This window comes from Neodiprion virginianus, chromosome 3 (genome assembly GCF_021901495.1).
Source record: "Neodiprion virginianus isolate iyNeoVirg1 chromosome 3, iyNeoVirg1.1, whole genome shotgun sequence".
In the NCBI taxonomy this organism is placed as follows: domain Eukaryota; kingdom Metazoa; phylum Arthropoda; class Insecta; order Hymenoptera; family Diprionidae; genus Neodiprion; species Neodiprion virginianus.
In genome coordinates, this window is record NC_060879.1 from 16,626,156 (window position 1) to 16,647,251 (window position 21,096).

At 40.7% G+C, this 21,096-nt stretch overlaps 1 protein-coding gene across 2 annotated transcripts in view; it reads right to left on the reverse strand.

Moving 5' to 3' along the window:
- LOC124300724 (diphthine methyltransferase) overlaps positions 1-21,096 on the reverse strand; it is a 69,104-nt gene that overhangs the window by 8,177 nt on the left and 39,831 nt on the right. Inside the window, exons 3-4 of one of the 2 annotated variants that reach the window (XR_006907305.1) lie at positions 9,953-10,088; positions 955-1,351 (exon numbers count right to left, since the gene is read on the reverse strand). Coding sequence is in view for 1 of the 2 variants with exons in the window: in XM_046755055.1 (XP_046611011.1) it covers positions 9,953-10,088 (136 nt within the window). In the remaining variant the exon portion in view is untranslated. The remainder of the gene's footprint in view (positions 1-954; positions 1,352-9,952; positions 10,089-21,096) is intronic. The other variant, XM_046755055.1, reaches the window with a different exon arrangement.

A 21,096-nucleotide genomic window follows, 5' to 3' on the forward strand; every position in this document is an offset into this window, starting at 1 on the left:
ACCAATAGAATTCATTACAATTATTACAATTATATCCTGGTTTATACATAGAATTAAACTGAAAGATTCAATAAAATTATTTGCTTATCTAGATAATAGAATTTATTACAATTATATCCCGACTTATACGTAGAATTAGTGAAGAATATTAAATAAAATTATTTACCTATCTAGAAAATAGAATTTATTACAATTATATCCCGGCTTGTGCATAAAATTAAAATGAAATATTCAATGAAATTATTCACATACTTGGAAAAATAGAATCTAACACAACTATACATATATCTTTATAGCTTTCACACGTTCTTGTAATATAAATTTATTTGAGGGAAAATGTAAAAATATTATAAATCTTATTTGCGGTAAAATACATGATGAGTAATTGTGAATTTTATGTAATTCATAGATTTATTCTTCAAAACATCCTTACACTTCCCCATTGCTTCGTTTTCAGCCAAGTGCCATTAACTAGCATCAACATTGGTCTATAAGCACGTGTTTGAGGGTTCGAATTTCTCTGAATGGTTAGTTGTTAACTCTAGATTATGCGGATGTGACTTTTCCTCAAATGGTATGAACATGAATCACTCGGCCAAGAATCAAGAATAGCAAATTTTTTTCACGTCAGATATCGCTCACTACCTGCTTTTCGCTAGCCGATTTTTCCCGTGACATGGTCCTACGCTGATTAGGGTTGGGGGTGTGCAGACTCAAACGTGTTTGTCATAATTTTTTTTATTCTTTTTCGAAAGGTGGCAGAAAACTTGGACCCCCACCCCCCACACCTAAATTCTCACGATCAGCACATCCGATGCAGACTTCTCAGTATTACACGATACGTGCAAGTCAAACGTTTTGCAGGTTGAAAGTTCGAAATATATCGACATCATCGTTAAAATGATGGCCGCCGAAGCATACTCGAACCTCGTCAAGATGATGGATAATACATACAATTTGTTGAGCGAGCTACATCCTGAGTGAGAGAATGACGATATCTTCGAACATTCGATTGACGTTGGAATGCAGAATCTTTAATTGCTGTGTGATATTTCCATGCGTCTGAGAACGAGCGTGGGTACGAAACTACAGATTCAACACACAATCTCACTCGTGCAATCCTGTGTGACGGAAGATCCAGCAACAGCTGCGGCAGCAGCAGCAGCAGCAGCAGCAAGCTCTAGTGACGGGTGGTAATATCAGCAGTCCTGCGGATATACAGACGGACGATGTCGATAGTACTTTTGCCAACCGGATCCGAACAGGGGTGGTCACAAATCTGTACCACAAGAGTTTGGCGGCCTTTCTGAACGATGCCCAGCGGGTCATTGTTGAGCGATTGAGGATGGTACTGCGCAAGGAGGGAAATGGGAAAGTTAACCTCACATTATCGTGCAAATTTGAAAACACAAAGCTCGATGTGATTGCAAAAAAAATTGAAAGCTTCAACACCCCCAACGCAACAATCCTCCCCTCGAGCGATATACAGACGATTAGTGTACATGCGCACGGAATGATCTGCTTGTGAAGGTTGAAGATTTTGAAAAACGCGATTCATGGTGGAGCATAATCGAGATCCTCAATACTACCGTCAACACCAACCAGTACCAGCCTATCGCTGCGGGGCTTTCAACGTTCGTTGAGCTGCCCAAGGATATTCGGCTGCAGAAGGCTGCAGAAGGCTGTGAAAAATGTCTTCTCTGGTCCATCACTACAGCCCTTCACCAAGTCAACACCCACGCTGAGAGGACTCACCACATCGTCGGTATATTTCCGAGTTGGACTGTACAGGTATTAAATTCCCTGCTACTCTGCACGCCGTGAAAAAGTTTGAGAGATTGAATAATTTGCGAATTAATGTATACGGGATAAAGTCTCAAACTTTTTCACAACATGCAAAATCAGAAGACAGCGTCAACGTGCCAATTTATTTAAGTAAAAGTTTGCATATTGTAAACATTAACACGATTCATCTTCTGAAGCTTCAAAGTAATGATTGCCTCAGAAATTATATGACGCGCGAGTTCACACCAAGATTTCACTTTGCTTGGATTAAAGATTTCTCACGATTGGTGAGCAAGCAATTGTGTGATTCCAATGGCCACCTGTTTTTATGCGACAGTTGTTTGTGTCACTTTGCCGTGAAACACGCCTACGACAGCCATCGGCAAGATTGTATTATGTTAAATAAAGTGCGTATGGAATTTCCCGAGTCTAAAGATTTAGCATTTTAAAATTATCAAAACAAGCGCACCGTCCCATTTGTCGTTTATGCCGATCTCGAATGTATATTAAAGTCCGTACCGGTGGTGAATTCCAAAATCATGCCTCAAACCGTAGAACACATGAATTTTGAAAGCATGTCCCGCACAGTGTAGGATACTAAGTATGTACATTGCGCATACGATGAGACTTTATCAGAGTTCCATAGTAAACGCGGCGCTGATTGCATGGATTGATTCATGCAGTAGATTAAAGATTTATCAATTCAAGTAGAGTCACGCATCAAAATATAATTCCGATGGAGTCTCTTACCCAAGTGCAACGTGATTCTTACATGCGCGCAAAAAATTGCTATATTCGCGAAAAGCTATTCACCCCTGAGGAGAAAAACTGTCTCGATCACTGTCACTTCACGGGTAAATATCGCGGTCCTGCTCATAATCGATGTATTCTGAATTTGAGAGAGACGCATACAATTCCAATAGTTTTTTACAATTTATCTGATCACGATTCGCACTATTTACACTGCTACCCACAAATAAGGAAGAATATATATCCTTCACAAAGCGAGTTGATGGAAGAATGATGCGCTTGAGATTAATCTATCCATTTCAATTTATGGCTAGCAGTATCGATGAACTTTTGTCATATTTTGACGATGCAGATAAACTCACAACGCGTAAATTTTATAATAATCCTACAAAGTTCAGTTTCATAACCCGCAAAGGCGTTTTTCCCCATGAATACGTCGATTGTTGGGGGAAACTCTATGAAACGCAATTACACGCAGAGAAGCATTTCTACTCACACCTCTGCGATACAAATATTTCAGACGCCGATTATGAGCATGCTAAAAATGTTTGGGGGGGAATTTCATTTAGAGTAAAATGTGTATTAATCGTATAGGAAAATTGTATATTATTGTTATTATTATTATAATTTTTATAGTAATGGATGGTACACAGACGGGTCTAAAAACGAGATGGGCACCGGGGCCGGCTTCTGGTGAGGGGGACCAAGAACAAGCACTTTGCTCGCCCTGGGCCCACGGTCTCGGTGCTACAAGCTGAAATGTTTTCCCTTGATGACCTGTGCCAGGCATATCCTGAGTAACGGCTACAAAGGGAAACACATAGACATCTGCAGTTACAATCGGGCGGCACTTGAACACCTGGACGCATACGTCTTAAGGTCAGTGCTGACTTGGGACTGCATCACTCTTCTATCGCGGCTGGCAAAGAATAACCGCATAAGCCTTATATGGGTGCCAGGACATAGTGGCATCCAAGACAACGAGCTGGCACACAACCTAGCCAGAGAAGGAGCCTCACCCCGAACAAGCGATGAGGACTACCTCGCTGGCCTATCTCCAGGGTACGTAAAATGCCTATCTTGACAATGGACGGAGACCCGCTTTGCGGAACTCTGGGGCAGAGCACCGGGCGTGGATCATACTAGGGCCCTATTCCAGGAACCATTGCACGTACTAGCAGCGACATTCATCAATCTAAACAGGACCGAGCTGAGAACCGCGATGGGTCTCATTACCGGTCGCCGGTACACGGGCAGGCACCTCGTACACTTGGGGCTTAGAACAGAATCCCTGTGCCCCAGATGCGGGGAAGAGCAGAAGACTCCCCTCCACCTCATCACCCGGTATGGTGAGCTCGAGGGACGGCGTAAACAGGCCCTTGGAGCTAGCTACACCGGCAAGGAAGAAATTGAGGAAATAGGGGTGAGCAGGCTGCTTCAATTCGCCAAGCTGGCCGGCCTCACGTCGTTTCCTACATCTAGAGTGCGCCAACGGGCCCAGGCACAATGGTCCAGCAGGACTGAGCGCCCAGTTACCCCCGTCTAACTACAATACAATACAATAGTAATGAATATGACTCATGTGTGTACAAAATCTTTTATTGTAATTCTGAAAATACATAAAAATCATGTTACATGTCTGGTTTATTTATCTAACTATTGTGTGAACTGTCAAACCCCAACCACTTCATATACAGCTGATTCCCACGTTTGCGCAATATTTTCTCCATAGTTTATGTTGCTGCTGTTGCTGCTTCGAAGTATCCATCAATTCTTGCAACGGTGTTTCTAAGGACTTAAATACTTCTCCCATACTGCTCAGTCGTGTCTTTGTTCAACTTAATCACCTCATGCTTCGGACGTATGGCAGCGCATGCTTCGGACGTATGGCAGCGCATGCTTTCGATATTTCACTCAACGTATCGCTATGCATACGAATCTTGGTACTCTCCATGTTAGCAACCTAGTTTTCGCAATGAAACTGTACAAGTTTGCGTTAGTTTATGCTTATAAAGCAGTAAAACCCCTTCCTGTATCTTCCGCCGTTGATTTCACTATCCTTGTCAATTACGGAAAAACTATAATTACCGTCATTCCAGCATTCGAAGCATGAGTCCTAAAATTGTCATATCGGTGTTTACGTGATCATTTTAGATATGTTTCACATTCATTTCATCCTACCGAAATAGCATCAATAAGTTTGCATTGTCGTGCACGGTAATTGGTAGCAATTTTTCGTGACATTTTTTATCTTCCTCTTTCCTCGCTGAACCAATTTATCGAAATTATCGACAGGCAGTTCATCTGTCTGATATTGAAATCTCATGATGCTTGGTTAACGTAACAACGAGAACTAAGATGAGCGCATATAAATTCAACCTTTTATGCGACTCTCGTTAGTTGTTACTCAACTATGAAGACATGCACACCCAAGAGACGCGGCGGAGGTTTGCTAACTAAAATCATCAATCATCTCGCGGTTGAATTGCACGTGCCTGGGTATCAGTATTGCGGAGCGGAAAAGAAATTGACCAAGAGGTTGGCTCGTGGTGATCCGGGTATCAATCCACTGGACGCTGCATGTAAAGTCCACGACATTGCATACGCAGAATCAAGATATCGTAGCGACAAATCTGGCGAACGAAGTGCTCGCTGAGAATTCGTGGATCGCGTCCTGGCTAAGGACACTAGTGTGAGTAAGAAGTGATAGCCTGGGGCGTCAACAGCACCATAAAAAATAAATCTAAACTCGGAATGGGTTTAGCGGTGAAGCTGTCACAACTTGGAGCGGGTACGAAGAAGAAATCCACAACGGTTAGGAAGAGTAAAAAGCGGAAGCAGACAATAAATCTCAAATCCATCCAGAGCTGCGAAGGCCTCCATGTGACCGGGTCATAAAGCTGTCGAATCGAGGTTGGCAGGTGCCCGTGCGGCCGCGCGTCAGGCAGGGAAGAATATCCGTGTGCCTCGCTTTATACTGTAATAAACTCGCGTATACCTGATAAAATTGGGACCATCCTTCCGCTCCGCATGCAAATTCTGGCTGGTCTAAGCGCTACTGGGGCTCCAGCGGCTGGTGCTGCGGGTATAGTTAGAACAGTCAACGAGGCTAGCACCAACAAACTCCACTTAAACGAAAACAAACAGCACAATGCAACAGTGAAGGCGGTTGCACAAGGAATTATACCTGAGCTCCTACTGGAGCAGCATGGGTCTGTATTTACGGCAGGCAAAAAACGAACAAAGCTATCACACCGAGCTTTCATGGATATTGTTTTACGCAAATATGCTAAAAATGCGAAAATTTCACATTTTCGTGGCGTGTTTATGCGGAATCATCTATCGCAATCAGGGCAAAAAATGCGAGAATCTGCAATTATTAATATTAATGATAAAAACGGTCAGGGACACATTGCATTGTGTACAAGAAAAGTGACGATCATGTTGTGAATTTCGATAGTTTCGACGATTTCCAACCACTTAGGGATTTAATGAAGTATCTCGGGGTTGGTAGCGTAAAATACAATCATGATACGTATCAGGAATATGATACGTGATTTGCGGCTACTTATACCTCAAATTTCTCAGCATACAGCTATAAAAAGACGAGTACCACATGAGCAAGCATTGTTAATCGTACAATCATTGACGGTGACACTGTTGAGCACATCCTTCGTGCTAGAGGCACAAAATTTTCCCGCAACCGCGTTATCGTCGGAGAAAAACTGTGTTCTCAGACTCGTCGAGTTCCTGACATTGAATTCGATACCCAATATGAAAGAGAGCTGTAATAAATTTTACCTGGAACGAGCGGACAACAGCAAGGAAGTCATCACGATACCCACTGGAAGCTACGAAATTGAGGATATTGAAAGTTTTTTGCAAAAAGAGCTACCCTCCAACATCACCCTCAGTCTGAGAGTCAATAACAATGAACTGAGCGGTGAAGTCACATGCGATCATGTAGCAGAATTCAAACCCGAAGATTCCATCGGTCGATTATTAGGATTTGAAGCGGTTGAGCTAGTACAAGACGTGACCTACTTATAAATCTGAATCACCGGTGGCCTTACTGAAGGTTGATACTTTGCACGTTAAGTGCAATATAACCACAGGGGCGTACGTAAACGAGCGTCGATCTCACACGATTCATGAATTTTTCGCTACCATTCCATCAGAATATAAGATTGTTGAAGTGCCTGCCAACATCATTTACCTGCCAATCGCCGTACAGTCGATACATCATTTACAGCTGAGAGTAATCGATCAAGACGACGAATTGATTAATTTTCGCGGAGAAAATAGAACTGTGCGTTTACATGTAAAATCTCTCAAATAATGAGACTCGTGTTCGAAACGAAAAAGTTGGGCAAGTTATAAAAGTGAGACGTCATAGCCAAAAATCATCAGCCGCCCCGCACCTTTGGCGGAGCTTATCTCCAACGAGGCTGACACCTCTGAAGTTCGGTTTCTCCAAAGCCTAGGTCTTCGATTATGTGGAGATTCTGGATAATAAGAATTCGCGTTCACTGCATCCTGTCCGTATTACCATGGAAGAAATAATAAGAATACAGAAACCCGTGACATTCGGCAAATCGGTCGCGCACTCTGAGATCCACACCATCAAGCGTTTACATCATCTACCTTCCAGAACAACGTTGAAATCCATATTACTGTTCAACATCAAGACTTGCGTCTACTGCCCGGTAAAAGCACTCGGCGTATTCATGGAAAAATTACAAAGGATGATAGTATGACTGCGGGGGTGACTCCGAAATTGATCAATATGGCTGTTTGTCATTTGTTTGAGGAAGTTCGCTACGAGTTGTATGGTGTGGAGAGTGATCGGAATAAAAATGTTGGTATCACCAGCGTTATGCAGGGGCACTTATCCTTGAGTCCGGGCCAGCAATATAGTATGGAAAATACCGGTTGGTTGAGTGGAAATAATGAACTAACCGATGCTGTTGGAAATTTCGACTTTGTTGTACCGTTGAATGATGTCATGGGCTTCGCCGAGGATATTGTCGAGTCGTCGCCAATGCTAAACATGAATTGATTCTCACATGTTCCAACACTGATTTGAATGCTGTGATTCAAACCCCACCCGCGGAAAACTTTAAAATTACCCTAAATAAAATCGAATGGTTGTTGCTCTACATTAAACTAGCCGATAAACCGAAAATCCAGCTACTCAACTACAATGCCAAGGATCCGGCCATATACATGAGTTTTCGTTCTTGGGAAACGTACGTGTATCCGATGCTCCCGTCAACGACGCGGCATGTATGGGTGGTCAAGATATTGATACAGCTGGAGAAGCGGAGATATGTCGTTCTGGGATTCCAAACTGCAAGGAGAAACGATGTACAGAAAAATACTAGCGACTTTGATCTTTGCCGAATCAAAGATGTAAAACTCTTCCTCAAATCACAGTGTTATTCCTATGGAAATTTGAATCTGGATAAATCCAATAATCAAAAGGTCATTCTCTATGATATGTATGTCCGGTTTCAAACAGCCTGCTACGACAAAGAAGCTGAACCTTTGTCATCGAAGCATGAATTCATAAACTAAGCTCCCATCATCGTTATCAATTGCTCGAAACAGAATGAATCGTTACAAATCGGACCGGTGGATATTCGATTAGAATTTGAAGCGAGCGTGGAATTTCCTGCGAACACTGCAGTCTATTGCATGACCTTGCACGATCGTATTGTCGAGTACAGTCCGATTAGTGGCACGATAACGAAATTAGTCCAAGTTAATTTTGGAATAAGATGTTTAATTATTATTGCGTCAATAAAAAAAATATGTATAAGGTTATTTGTTCAATTTAAAATAATATGATTTATTATTATTGCGTTACACAAGCTGCATTCAGAATGTAATTGAAAAACATCTATTTAGAGTATCCAACCTTTATTTTGAAACGTTCTATGCTACCCACTACCACCTCTACCTAATAAAAAGTAGCCATCTTGCGGCGGACATTGGAAACAAAGCAGAGTCAATCGACAAAAATCGATTGATCGATAAAAGGGGCGCTACATGTAACAAAACCTGCGGTGACACTTCTGCAAATAACACCAACTGTAGGTAAGGATGGAGGTAACACCATCTTACGGTGGATATTGGGCGTGCAACAGACCTGATCAGTAAAAGAGCGACTGGTGACGCCATCTATATCAATACTCTTATCGATAAGACTTCTTTCGGTAAAATGTCTCCCATATAACGGCAAAAATTCGAAAATGGTTGCTCATCTGACAACACAAAAATCTCATTATCGAACCGTGTGCCGGTAAAATCGAGCAAAAATACAGCTGGCGCCACCTATGATAACGCTCCTGTCGGTAACATTACCGTCGGTAAAGCTCACCATCACGGGGTTACCTACGAACTGTCGGTAAGGCAAGAATCGAGGCTGACCCTGCCGGTACACCGCCATTGTCTCTCAGAACTCTTGTATTATATCTACCAAGGCCAGCAATGGGTGTTTGTTTAAAGCAAATGGAAGGTTGCTGAAAATGTGAAGTAATGGCAGTGACGTACATCCATTGTCACAGTATATACCGAGCAAATATCTTGAAAGATCGAACTCGGTCACCGCCGACTCGACACCACTCAAGTTCTTCGTCTGTTTCTCGCAGGCTGGCCATCCCCTCTTTAATTTTAAACTGTCAAAAGCCGTAAAATGATTGCATCGACAACAACGACGATTGTATATTGACAAGGAATGCCCCATAAATGAAATGAAAACATAATCGTCGTCGTTTTTGTTTTGACAAGGAATGCCCCATAAGTGAAATGAAAACATAATCGTCGTGGTCTTCGATGCAATCATTTTACGACCTTTGACAATTTAAAATTAAAGATGAGATGGCCAGCCTGCTAGAAGCAGACGAAGAACTTGAGTTTCGCTTTGTTTTCTAGCTACGGCGAGGTTCAACAGGCTCTATTTAGCTAGCTCTCTTTAGCAATCTTTTGTTAGTATTATAATGAATCTATGAGACGTGCAATAATGTGTACATGTAAATACTGCTGTGAATATGAAAATATTCTTTTTTAAATCATCTTCTTGCCCTCAACTTTCAAAACTTCATTCAACGACCTTACAGAACGCACGGATGCGTTTGAACCAGTTCCAAACTCTATCAAGAACTGTTGTAACTTCATTTATTTTTGCTATTTTCTACTCGCCTCCTTCCCCTTCTTTTGTAGTGGAAGACAAAGTTTAGCTACACATTTTTTGTTAAGCATCTTATGTCTTGAACGCATTCTCTTATTTATAAAAATGATCTTTAACAATCCTAACAGCTGAATTTATAGTAATTCAACTTCCAGCAATATAATCTAACTCGACTTAGATTTATTTTGCATTATTGTACTCAATTACGTAGACTGAAATCTTCACCTTCCAGAAGCCAATGTAAATTCTTGAGCTGCATTACTATGGAGACTTGTAACCCCAGCGCCATGTATTCTATTATTTCCAGCTGGTTGTGTACCCATTCTTATGTCGAACCATTGAAGTCTACAATCGTCTCCACCTGTTTGGAATAAAAATGTTGTATAGAAACAATTGCATAGCTAATTAAATTAAATATTATCTAATCATCTACTTTTTCCATGGATCTGTTTTTTTTTTTTTTTTTTTAATGAATAAACTATTTGAGAAAACAGCAAATGAAAGACGATCACAATAAACGTATTATTTGACCTAGCAACCAACAAATCGGCGGTTATGATAGACATTCTATTTTCTTTAAGATTAGAAAAGTGTAGCCAGAATTGGACAGAGATCAGCGAGTTATCAGTGCTCGATAAGTTAGTGTCCAGGTGACGCTATAACAACTAGTCTTTCCTACTTGAGAAGAAAGTTTTTAGACTCATTTCATTATATCTATTAATTGCATTATTACACAGCTGACGTTCAGACCATAGAAAATGCATACATATTAAACGGCGCAGTTATTGAAGATTTCTAAAATCTCTGCTGCTTTCGCGTCAATTAAACGTAAAACACCATCAAATTCAAAAAAAGACATCCGTAAAGCTGGCCCCCCACTTGCTCGAAAAATTTTCAAAAAATCATGTATTAAAGAGCTATTTATGTGCACTACAATGCCGCAAACCACGATTTTTGAGCTCATTTCTGTTACGAGAAAATCAATTTTGAAAAGTGACGGGGGGGGAGGCAGGGGGGGAGGCAGGGGGGGAGGCGGGGGGGGGAGGCAGCTTACCGAAAAGGTAGCCCCGCGAAGTGAAATATTTTTTTAAAATTATTTTGAAAACGTGACAATTAAGAGCTAATTAGGAGCTCCTGATCAGGGTTGCAAATAATGCATTACTTTTTTAATTGCATTGGTGTTTTCATTAAAACATTAAATTAAATTAAATATTTTAGTGGTAATTATTTCCATTATGAATTGAAAAAGTAATGGTTAATGAATTACTTTTTCATTAAAAAATTTGCAACCCTGCTCCTGATATACGTTGAAAACAATGTCGTAAAAATAACCCCTATGGATATATCCACGCCCGATCACGACGAAAGGCAAAAAAAATAAAAAATTCCAAATCATAAGTACTGGCATGTTACGTGAATTGGGAGCTTTTACATATCAACGATGACAATTTTTGATATTCAACCCTTGATGAAAAACGAAAAAAAGACACCCTTGAAATTCATCGCAGCGAATTCTTTCTTACGACAAAATTTCCAGCGATTTCAGAACTAACAGGATATGCATAGTTTGATTTTTAAGCTACTCCCCCCTGACACCCCCTGATCCGATTTGTTTTCGACCATCAGAGAAGTACCTTTAAAATTTATCGCAGCGAATTCTTTCTCACGGCAAAATGTTCAGCGATTTAACAGCTAACAGAATATGCATAGTTTGATTTTTTAGCTACTCCCCCCTGACCACCCCCTGCTCTGATTTGTTATGCGGGTACTGAAATTCTTCGAGTCGGATCGGATCAGGTAAAACGAATTACTTTCGGATCGGGTACCCGAAAATTTCGGAATACCCAAAAATTTCGGGATACCCGAACATTCGGACTACCAGAAACTTTCGGGTTACCCGAAAATCTCGTATTACTAAAAATCCCAAGTTCCTTAAAAATGTTGGGTTTGCCGAAAATTGTGGAGTTTTCGAAAATTTTGCTCGTAGCTATTTTCACTTCTTCAAAAATACCGGGATTTCTAAAGTGAACAGCGATTTTCGAAAATCTCGGACTAACCGAAGATTTCGGACTATCCGTAGTTTTGGGACTACCCCAAGTTTTCGGATCACCCGAAGTTTTCGGATTACCTAGTTTTCGGACTACCCGAAGAATTCGGGTTTGCCAAAAAACCTAACCCGATGTAAACCCGATCCGAACCAGAATTCGAGTATCCGAAATTTCGGGTACCCTAGTAACTACTGTCACGATCAGTAATCCTTAGGAAACCAGTGTCCACTTTCGAATTATATTTTATGCACTATGTGCATGGCAGTTAGTTGTTTTGTTACGTGCCGAGCGGTCTCGCACACGACGACTTAACCCTCTAGATAACCGTAGAGGTTTATATTTAATTTTGTGTGGGTAGGTTGGTGATCGTCCTCTACAGGGCGATCCTTGTGAATAGGGTGGAGGATTTATTATTAAAATTTTAGAAATGTTTACGATAGAATGCAAGCTTTTTAATGATCAAATAAAATTGGAAAGCAAGAAAATTGGTGACGAGGAAGCTTACAGGAAACGTTCTTAACCTAATGTTTCATTCATTCGTCTACTCACTCTTGGGTGGTTTCTACTCACTCTCTCACTTGATTATGATTACACTTATCACTACACGGCTCGACTGAGTTCGTGGCACAGCTTTAAACACTTATTCCAGCTTCAAGGACTAACGCCACGACGCGAGACGCTTTTGAGTACCGCTTCTAGATTTAGAGGGGCTCCCACTCTAATCGTCGGTGACTCTAAGTCTGATTCTCTTTACACAACAGCTTTGAAGGAGCCGGGTTCCGTAGATGTCGTTATAAAGCTGTTTCTAACGGGACTAACTTCGCTCGCTCGTCCAACACTCCTTGGAGCGTCGGGCAGCGAGCGAGGTTTTTGCTGATTTTACAATGCAGAACAAAGGCTCGCCTCGCGATGATCATTCTAGAAGCGCGTGATCTCGCGCTCGCCTCATCCCGGTGTTGATTACACCCGGAATCTGGCGGGCGCGGGAACGCTGACGGTGCATCGGTCAACTGCGCCGCTGCGGTTTCGTCGTGCCACGAACTGAATTATAAGATGGTTGAATTATATGTATTTAATTGTGAAATTAAGGCTATGCTTCCTCGTCTATTTTAAAAGCGAATTAATAATTAATGATATGGTTATACAATGTTATACTTGGGTATATGCAGCGTTCGTGACAGTTTCAATTTTTATTTTTGTTCATTCTTTGATCGTTGGCCAACGAATTGCAGATTGCATGAGGCACGTGCAAGTACAAACAGACAAACGAGTTTCAAATAATAATAAATAATGATAAAAATAAAAAATATTTCAATTCCGTATCTGAGTGACTTCGTAACTATCGAATAAATAATTCTTTCGTATTTGTGTATTTCTTTGCTTATTTGTAAATCTCTATTAGTCTACTTCTGTAATTTCTACCGTGTCTTGAGCCATATTGGCTTCATCTTCCTTTTCTTAATTTTTTGTGCTAGTACTGCTTATTATATTTTATTTATATTGCGCTTATTGTATCGTAAATTGAGTTCCTTGGAGTATAACCGAGCGTAAAGTTAGTCGCTAAATACTGCCGAACCTTTCCTATTGCCATTGACAATCTTATATTATTTTTTCTTGTTATTCTTTTCTTTGTATCTTTCCGCAGTACCGTATTTCTGTGTTGATTTAAGTTCTGTGTATTATCCCTGATTTTATTGTACTCAGGTGTATTTAATGTATTTCTTTATTTTGCAAACTCTCTGAATTGCTCACTCTCTCGAAATTATATTGTAAGGTTTCTGGATGTAATTTCTCGAATTTTCAAATATTGTAAATTATTAATTCTCTCGTCTGCGCTACCACTTTTGTAAACCCTTAATGAGTGTCAATTCTTCATACCAGTTAAAATCTATGGTAAAGTTTGTCTTATTCTTCCGCTATTATCTCTCGCTATTGACCCGTTCATTTTCCCTGACTTGAGTTTATTCTTTATTTCTTTGTTTCTTCAATTCTTTAGTTATCGTAAGCCGCCTTGATTACTGCCACTCTACCAGTTCGTGTGAGTACCTTAGCCTAGCCAGCCATACAACGGGTTCTCTAGTTATTTTTCGTATTGTTTCGTATTGTCTCATATTGATTCCAATTATTGTTTGAAATTCGACGCTAAAGCGTATGACGCCCAACATTTGATTTTGTTATAGTTTAGTAATTTCGAGTTATTGGAGAATCGCGCCAAAGTGTCAAGTAAGTAAGTTTTGAAGATAGAGTAGAGATATGCACAGTAGGTAGCTTAGGAAACTAAGAATGATTTATTACCGACGTACAGATATTCCTGAGATGTTCAATATCTTGACGTAAATTAACTGCAAGAGGATGTGCAACAATATTACACATCGCAAGAAGAAGACGTTTGTAATACACCGGTCCCACAGGTAAGACGCTAGCACGTTCATAACTAGAAACATGGTCTAGTTCAATAGTGTTTGGTTATAGCAGTGTAGTTTTCATCTAGGCCATGAATGTTCCGTTTGTGCTCCTTAATTTTAGTGTGTAGTTTTTTAGACGTACTAATCATCAACGATAATCAGTTCATCAAAACTGTCTAGTACCACAAATCCACGTGGTCACCAAGGTATTCACATTATCGTTCGCACCACCCTAGATCATACAAGACCGGTACGATCAACTGCTTGGTGGACAGAGCCATTAGATTGTCTAGCTGAGAATTTCATAATAAGAATCTTTCTTTGATCTATGACGTATTACGCAAGAATGACTATCCTTTAAACATATACAGAAGAGGCACCTCTTGATCTTGTCATCTAATGACCCCAACAACAATGATCTTGTTGACGTTCCAATCATTCCAAAAAATTTTGTGTCTATTCCTTATGTTGCTGCCTTTTTTGAGTCGTTAAATAGAATTTTCGCTAGGTACAACATCAAATTTGTTGGAAAAAACAAGCATGACTTATGTCCATTTTTTGACTCAGGCAAAGACCGTTTACGTATTAAGAATTTTCGTCTCTTCAAGCACCAGTAAGAATATAATGTGTAGGTGAAATGTTGTAGGGCGGCTGGATGGTGTAGTAAAGTAAGACTCCAACTAAGCATCTCTAATCGCCAGGTTCGATTCCTGGCTCCGTCGTTAATTTTTCGAGATCACCAAATTTTCGAATTTACACTCCTTCAAAGACCGTTTACCTTTGGACAAGCGTTTTTGTGTGGTTCACAAAATTCCCTGCAAAAACTGCGATAAGATATACATTGGGCAAACAAGTAGGCAATTACATACTAGAATTAAGGAGCACAAACGCAACATTCACGGCCAAGATGAAAATTACACTGCTTTAACCAGACACTCCATTGAACTAGACCATGTTTTTAATTATGAACGTGCTAGCGTCTTAGCCGTGGAACCGGTGTATTACAAACGTCTTCTTCTTGAGATGTGTAATATTGTTGCACATCCTCTTGCAGTTAATTTACGTCAAGATATTGAACATCTCAGTAATATCAATACGTCGGTAATACATTATTCTTAGTTTCCTAAGCTACCTATTGTGCATATCTCTATCATCAAAACTATCTTGTTTCGCTTCTATCTTCCTAAATCATATCTGTGTCTGTTACTAGCCGGTAATCCTTTCTTCTAGTCCGACCATTGTTGTCTCAGCGTCTCTAACGGTTATCTAATTTTAACGTCTGTCCTTCCTTGCCAGTAAATTTGCTCCAAGATGCGAGCTTGGGAGTTTCGTATTGCACTGTATAATTGTAATGTAGCAGTGTATTTTGAAATTTTATTCTGTGAATCTGCTTCATCGTTATGTCCACATCAAGTTTTATTATCCAAAAAATTCTCGCACCAGGTGGATATAACCCCTTTTCTCTGTTAAATTAAATCGCATTTACTTGGTGATGTGCTTTTTATGCTATTTTAAGCTATTTTTTAAGTTGTATATCTTTATTCATTATTTATTTATTGATTGATTTATTTGTTTGTTTTTATTTTGTCTATGTATGATGTTTTTTTTCTCCTTTCTCTCTTTCTGTAGAGAACCTCGGCTTGTTATTGTGACAGATTATTTAAAAAAAATCGTTCTAAGGAGGGCCTGCACTCAGGCCGACACGTGAACAAGTTGACGATTTTTGACTGACCTGCATATCTAAGAATCAAATAATTATTCGTCAGTATCGAGGTCAAGAAAATCATATTCGTACAATAATTTTATTTAACAGTATCGTAACCAGGATGATATATTTGCCAGAAATGCGGGAGCGTTCTTGTAGATGCTTCTGCGCAGTAACACGAATCGTACACCCTCGCCATCCGCACAGTATGATAATTTTGTAGCCAATTTTGAAGTATCAAAACGTTTTGTGTTGCACAGATTGCGTTGGGTACTATATGCACGTCACATCTTAGAGACACAGCTGAAGTTTTTTGCAAGGTTTGAAGCGATGGACAGCGAAAGTCCAGCAAATCGATGATTTGAACTTTAAGGACAATTTTAGGCGACCAATCTCGTTTTTCTTCTCCTTTCACGTACTCGGTTTCAGCTTTGCACAGCCTGTCTGATGGTCAATTGAACTTCCTCAAACGGTATGTTTCCACAGCTCCAAGGTAAACCGTGAAAATCGCGTTCCAATCAAGAATTTTGGCTTTTGTGTTTAACATAAAATCACATCCGTAAGGTGGCTTGAAGAAAAAAGTTGATAGAGGTGCTTCCGAGTAGATTGGAATTATAGCAAATTATTTCAATATGAAGGTATCATTGTAAGGTCTATGGAAGACTTTTATGTCAAAGATAAGCTTCACCTTTAAATTGTGCGAGATAGTGGAACCGGGTCAGCTTTTATACGAACTTTTTCACCCCGCCACTGAGTGGGTTGTATTCGACAATACGATCGCGAACAATCAAGCAATGCGCCGATGTTTCAGTGGGAAAGTTGGCTTTAGCTTCAAATTCAAGACGGATGTCGACAGGTCCGTACTTCAGAGATTCGTTTTGTTTTGAACAGTCGATAACAAATAAGGGGATGTCTCGAAGGAATTCACTCTTTGTCAACAACGGCTCGGGCTTCTTGTCGTAGTAGGTAGCTTGGAAGTTTGCATACATCTCATACAGGAAAGCATACAGATTATGACTCATGGTGAGATTCAGGTTACCGTACGGATAAGATTGAGAGTTTAAAAATAGCTTGACGTCCGTGATATTGCAATGATCGAAATGACTTGCGTTCTTGCCGGTCTTGTTCTTTCGACTTGTTTGTAAACCCAAAATGACGTATCGAGGTTTTTCAAGCTGAGTGGAAGTTTTCACAGACCAAACGTGTTTCGATGTTGTGGGAAGTAAGGGATATTCGTACAATTCGAAACTGCCAAAGCTCATCAGAATAGGCGGATCTTTCTGAATGAAATTTAGTAGGTTAGCTTTTTTCTGAGCCGCGAGTTTCAAATACAGTATTAGCCATTCCACCGCATTGATCACGGTGTTGAATTCCTCCTCTTGACTCTGCATGATTGCATTGACATCAGTTTTTGATCTCGTCAAAATTAACTCACGTTTAGCGTTGACAACGATTTTGCGGTAGTCTCCAGCGAAACCCAATATCATGCTGAGCGGTATTAGTACGTCAAAATTACCCTCGGCATCGGTTAATTTTTTCTTCTCTTCTACATCAAGCTATCCAGCGTTCTCCAACAGCTAAGTCTAACCAGGGTGCAGGAAAGCGTAACACTTCATGAGACTTGTCAAGCCAACGATCTTGCATCTATCAATCTCAACTGCATTAATTTCATGGCGAATTTCTTCAGATAAACGACAGATCGCGTTGTTTACGAGCTGTGTGTTCACAGTAGCTGTACCATCAGGTTTGAGGAGTCGTCCATGGATATGTTCCGAACTTTTGCTGGGTAATATGTATAAATCCTAGTACTGAACGGTGAGTCGAATTTGATCGCTGTTGTTGAAAGTTGACGAGACGTAAGGTTTGTGAGCCTGAATCTCGTAATGCGCAACGGATTCGTCAAAAACGTCTGATGTTTGAATGTTTAAGATTTCTTCCTCCATGATACGTAGCAGATGATAAAACAGCAAAATCCGATTTTTTGTTGTCGGAAATTCCTCTTCCAAAAGGTCTCAGTTCCGGACCCAGAGCTATCAGGAACTCCACGTTTCGAGGTGTTGAGGGTTTGACAATCGATCGATGACTGACTTAATCGGGGCATGTCGATTTATTGATATACCTACTCTTTGACAGTCTGTTATATACAATTCCCATCGTTTATTGCGATCTGATATGTAGTCTCACGGTAATAACTTCTCTACGAAAATCAACCAGGTCTCCGTCTTGATCAACCAACCGGATTTGAACGTAATCTATGGTCCTGACGGCGATCCGAAGGTAAATGACGTGCGACGGTAGGTACTTCCACGATCTTATATCCTGGTGGGATAGTCGGGAAAAACTCGTGAATAGTGTGTACTTTGTGTCCATTGACGTAGGCGCCCGTTGTAATGCTACACTCGACTCGCAACGCGTTGACCTTGAGTATAGTTACAGGCACGTCTGATTCGTGAGTTTTATCAACCTCCAATACACGTGGTGTAAATCCCAAAACTTGAGCGATGGAATCGTTCGGCTCAAAATTGATCGTGTGGTTGCATGTGATTTCGCTGCGTAATGTATTATTGTTGGGATTGATGCTGAGCCTGATATCTGTATTTTTTAGCACGTTTTGAAGATACTTCTGTATGTCCTCGATCTCGTAGCTGCCGGTAGGTATGGTGATCACTTTATCAGCTACGTAAATTTTATTGTGACCAACATCAACGTTGGGAATCGAATTAAAGGTTAACAATTCTACCAAGCTAAGAGCATAACTTTTATCACGAGCAAGTTCGATCGGTGGGAAACATTGTGCCTCGAGAATCGAAGAGGTTCCCGAAATCGTTAACGTTGATGAATCATCCATGACTGCGAGTGGTAAACTAACTTTGATAAATCATGCACCATATTTATACAGCTCACCACTCAGAAATTTCAGACACAAGTGTCCGCATTCAAATGTATCATAATCCTGGTACCTTTCATGATTGTATTTAACACTACCAACGCCGACGTATTTCATGAGGTCTGAGGGTGGTTGAAGGTTGACGAAACTGTCAAAGTAATTGAATTTATTGTCGCGTTTCTTGTATGCAACCCAGTGTGTTCCCGGACCGTCTTTGTCGTCAAGCTTGATTATAGCTGACTCGTTTTTCGTGGACCGTTTTTGGGCATTTCATTACGCATGAAAACACCGCGTAAATGCGGAACTTTGAAGATTTTTGCATATTTTAACAAGTCCCAATCAGTCAGAGCCCGACGTGGTAGCATCGCATCTAGTTTTTTGAAAGATGGAGACCAAGACCTGTTTTGTACGGTTTCATATCAAGCCCTTCGCCCAACGCGATAGCTTCCATAGTTATGTCATTCGCTCTCTTCCTGTTCTCGTTTAGCAGCATTTGCATCGTTCAGAGCTTTTGCTATACCTGCTACACCACCGGCTAACGCGCCTGTAGCACTGAGTACAGCGAAAATAGGAATCAGAAACGGTAGAAAACCACCGACTTTTGAAGGTACTGGTAGGACGCGAGGTGTTCGCACTTTACATTTACCACCCGCTTTTTTAACGGCGTTTTCAGCTTCCTTTAGCGCAGATTCGATAGCTACTTTTGCATCGTTGCTTGGAACCATAGAACGTTTTGCAGTATTTATAATTTTTCTCAAGGTCACATTTTTTGGTCTTCGAATTCTCATTCCAAGTTTTGATTTTACTTTCATTGTATTAGCTATTGCCCATACGGCTGCTTTTTCACCCAAATTGGCGTTCGTCGCGAAAACCTATTTCCAAGCTTTCTCAGGCCACACCCTATCAGCCTCGTTTTCAACCTCAAGATTTTCGCGATTCTGCGAGCAAGCAATGTCGTGGTCCTTGCAAGCTGCGTCGAGAAGATTGATTCCCGGATCACCCCGCACGAGTCTCTTTGTTAATTTTGTACCAGGCCCACAGTACTGATAACCAGGTACATGCAATTCGACTGGAAGGCTGTTGATGATTTCATTCACCAGACCCGTGCCACGATGTTGCCGCCTGCTACTTCGTTTACCTCTACACACGATCATGTTCGTGCGTTGACTGAAGAAAACTGCTTCAAAACGGAATATTTATAGCAAATCCGATCAGTCATGTCCGAGATGCGGTTTGAGAAACAACCTACTAAGCTTTTCGTGATGAATTTTGACAAACTTTCGGAGCAAAATGTCGAAACGCACAAACGGCACGGTGAATTACTCCCGAATAGTGTACGTGCAACATTCCGTGGGCCGTCGAATCGTGGTAAAGCTAATCTGTTGCTCACACTTATAACCCATCCCAACGGACTTAGATTTGAAAATATATATATCTACTCAAAATCTCTCAATTAACCGAAATACCAATTATTGAAGCAATTGTTGGACAATGTTGGGAATATGGATTATTTTGCGTTTACCGAGCGTGAGCAAGTAATTACACTGGGAGAAACACGACCCAAGTCAATAATCGTATTTGACGATGTAGCGTGCGAGAAGCAGGTCAATATTAGAGCCTACTTTTGCATGGGTAGACATCACGACGTTGACTGTTTCTATCTCTGTCAGACGTACACGCGTATTCCCAAACATCTCGTGCGCGACAACGTAAACTTATTCGTGTTATTCAAACAAGACGATATGAACCTGAGACACGTATACAACGATCATGTAAACACCGATATGTCTTACACAGAGTTTAAAAGTGTGTACTCTGCATGCTGGAACGGTGAGAAGTACGTGTTTCTGGCGATCGACAAAGACAGTGAGCTTAACGAAGGACGATACAGGAAGGGATTCGATTCTTTTGCTAGCCTGGAAAAGAAATGAAATCTAACGTTTTCGAGCAAGAGACGCAGTAGCATTGCAGACTCAGTTGCGTCAACATGCAGACCTCTGAAATTTCCAAGGAAAAAGATGTCCTACATCAAATCGCTCAAGCAAGTGCTGCGATCCGTCGAAAACACAGATTGCTCATATCGGGCAAGGAATCTACGGTTCAGAAATTGAGAGACGTTTTCAAACCAGTAGTGACTCCGTTTCAAGAACTGGAGAATCGTACAAAAGATACTAAACCTGTAAAACAAAAGGTGGAAGAAATTAAAGAAGAAATGAAGCAGATGAAAAATGAAACGAAAAATGAAACTGTCTCGGAAATGGACGATTCCTTTGCTTCGGCAGGAGATGAAACAATCGTAGAAACACCGGTCGAGAAAATCGAGG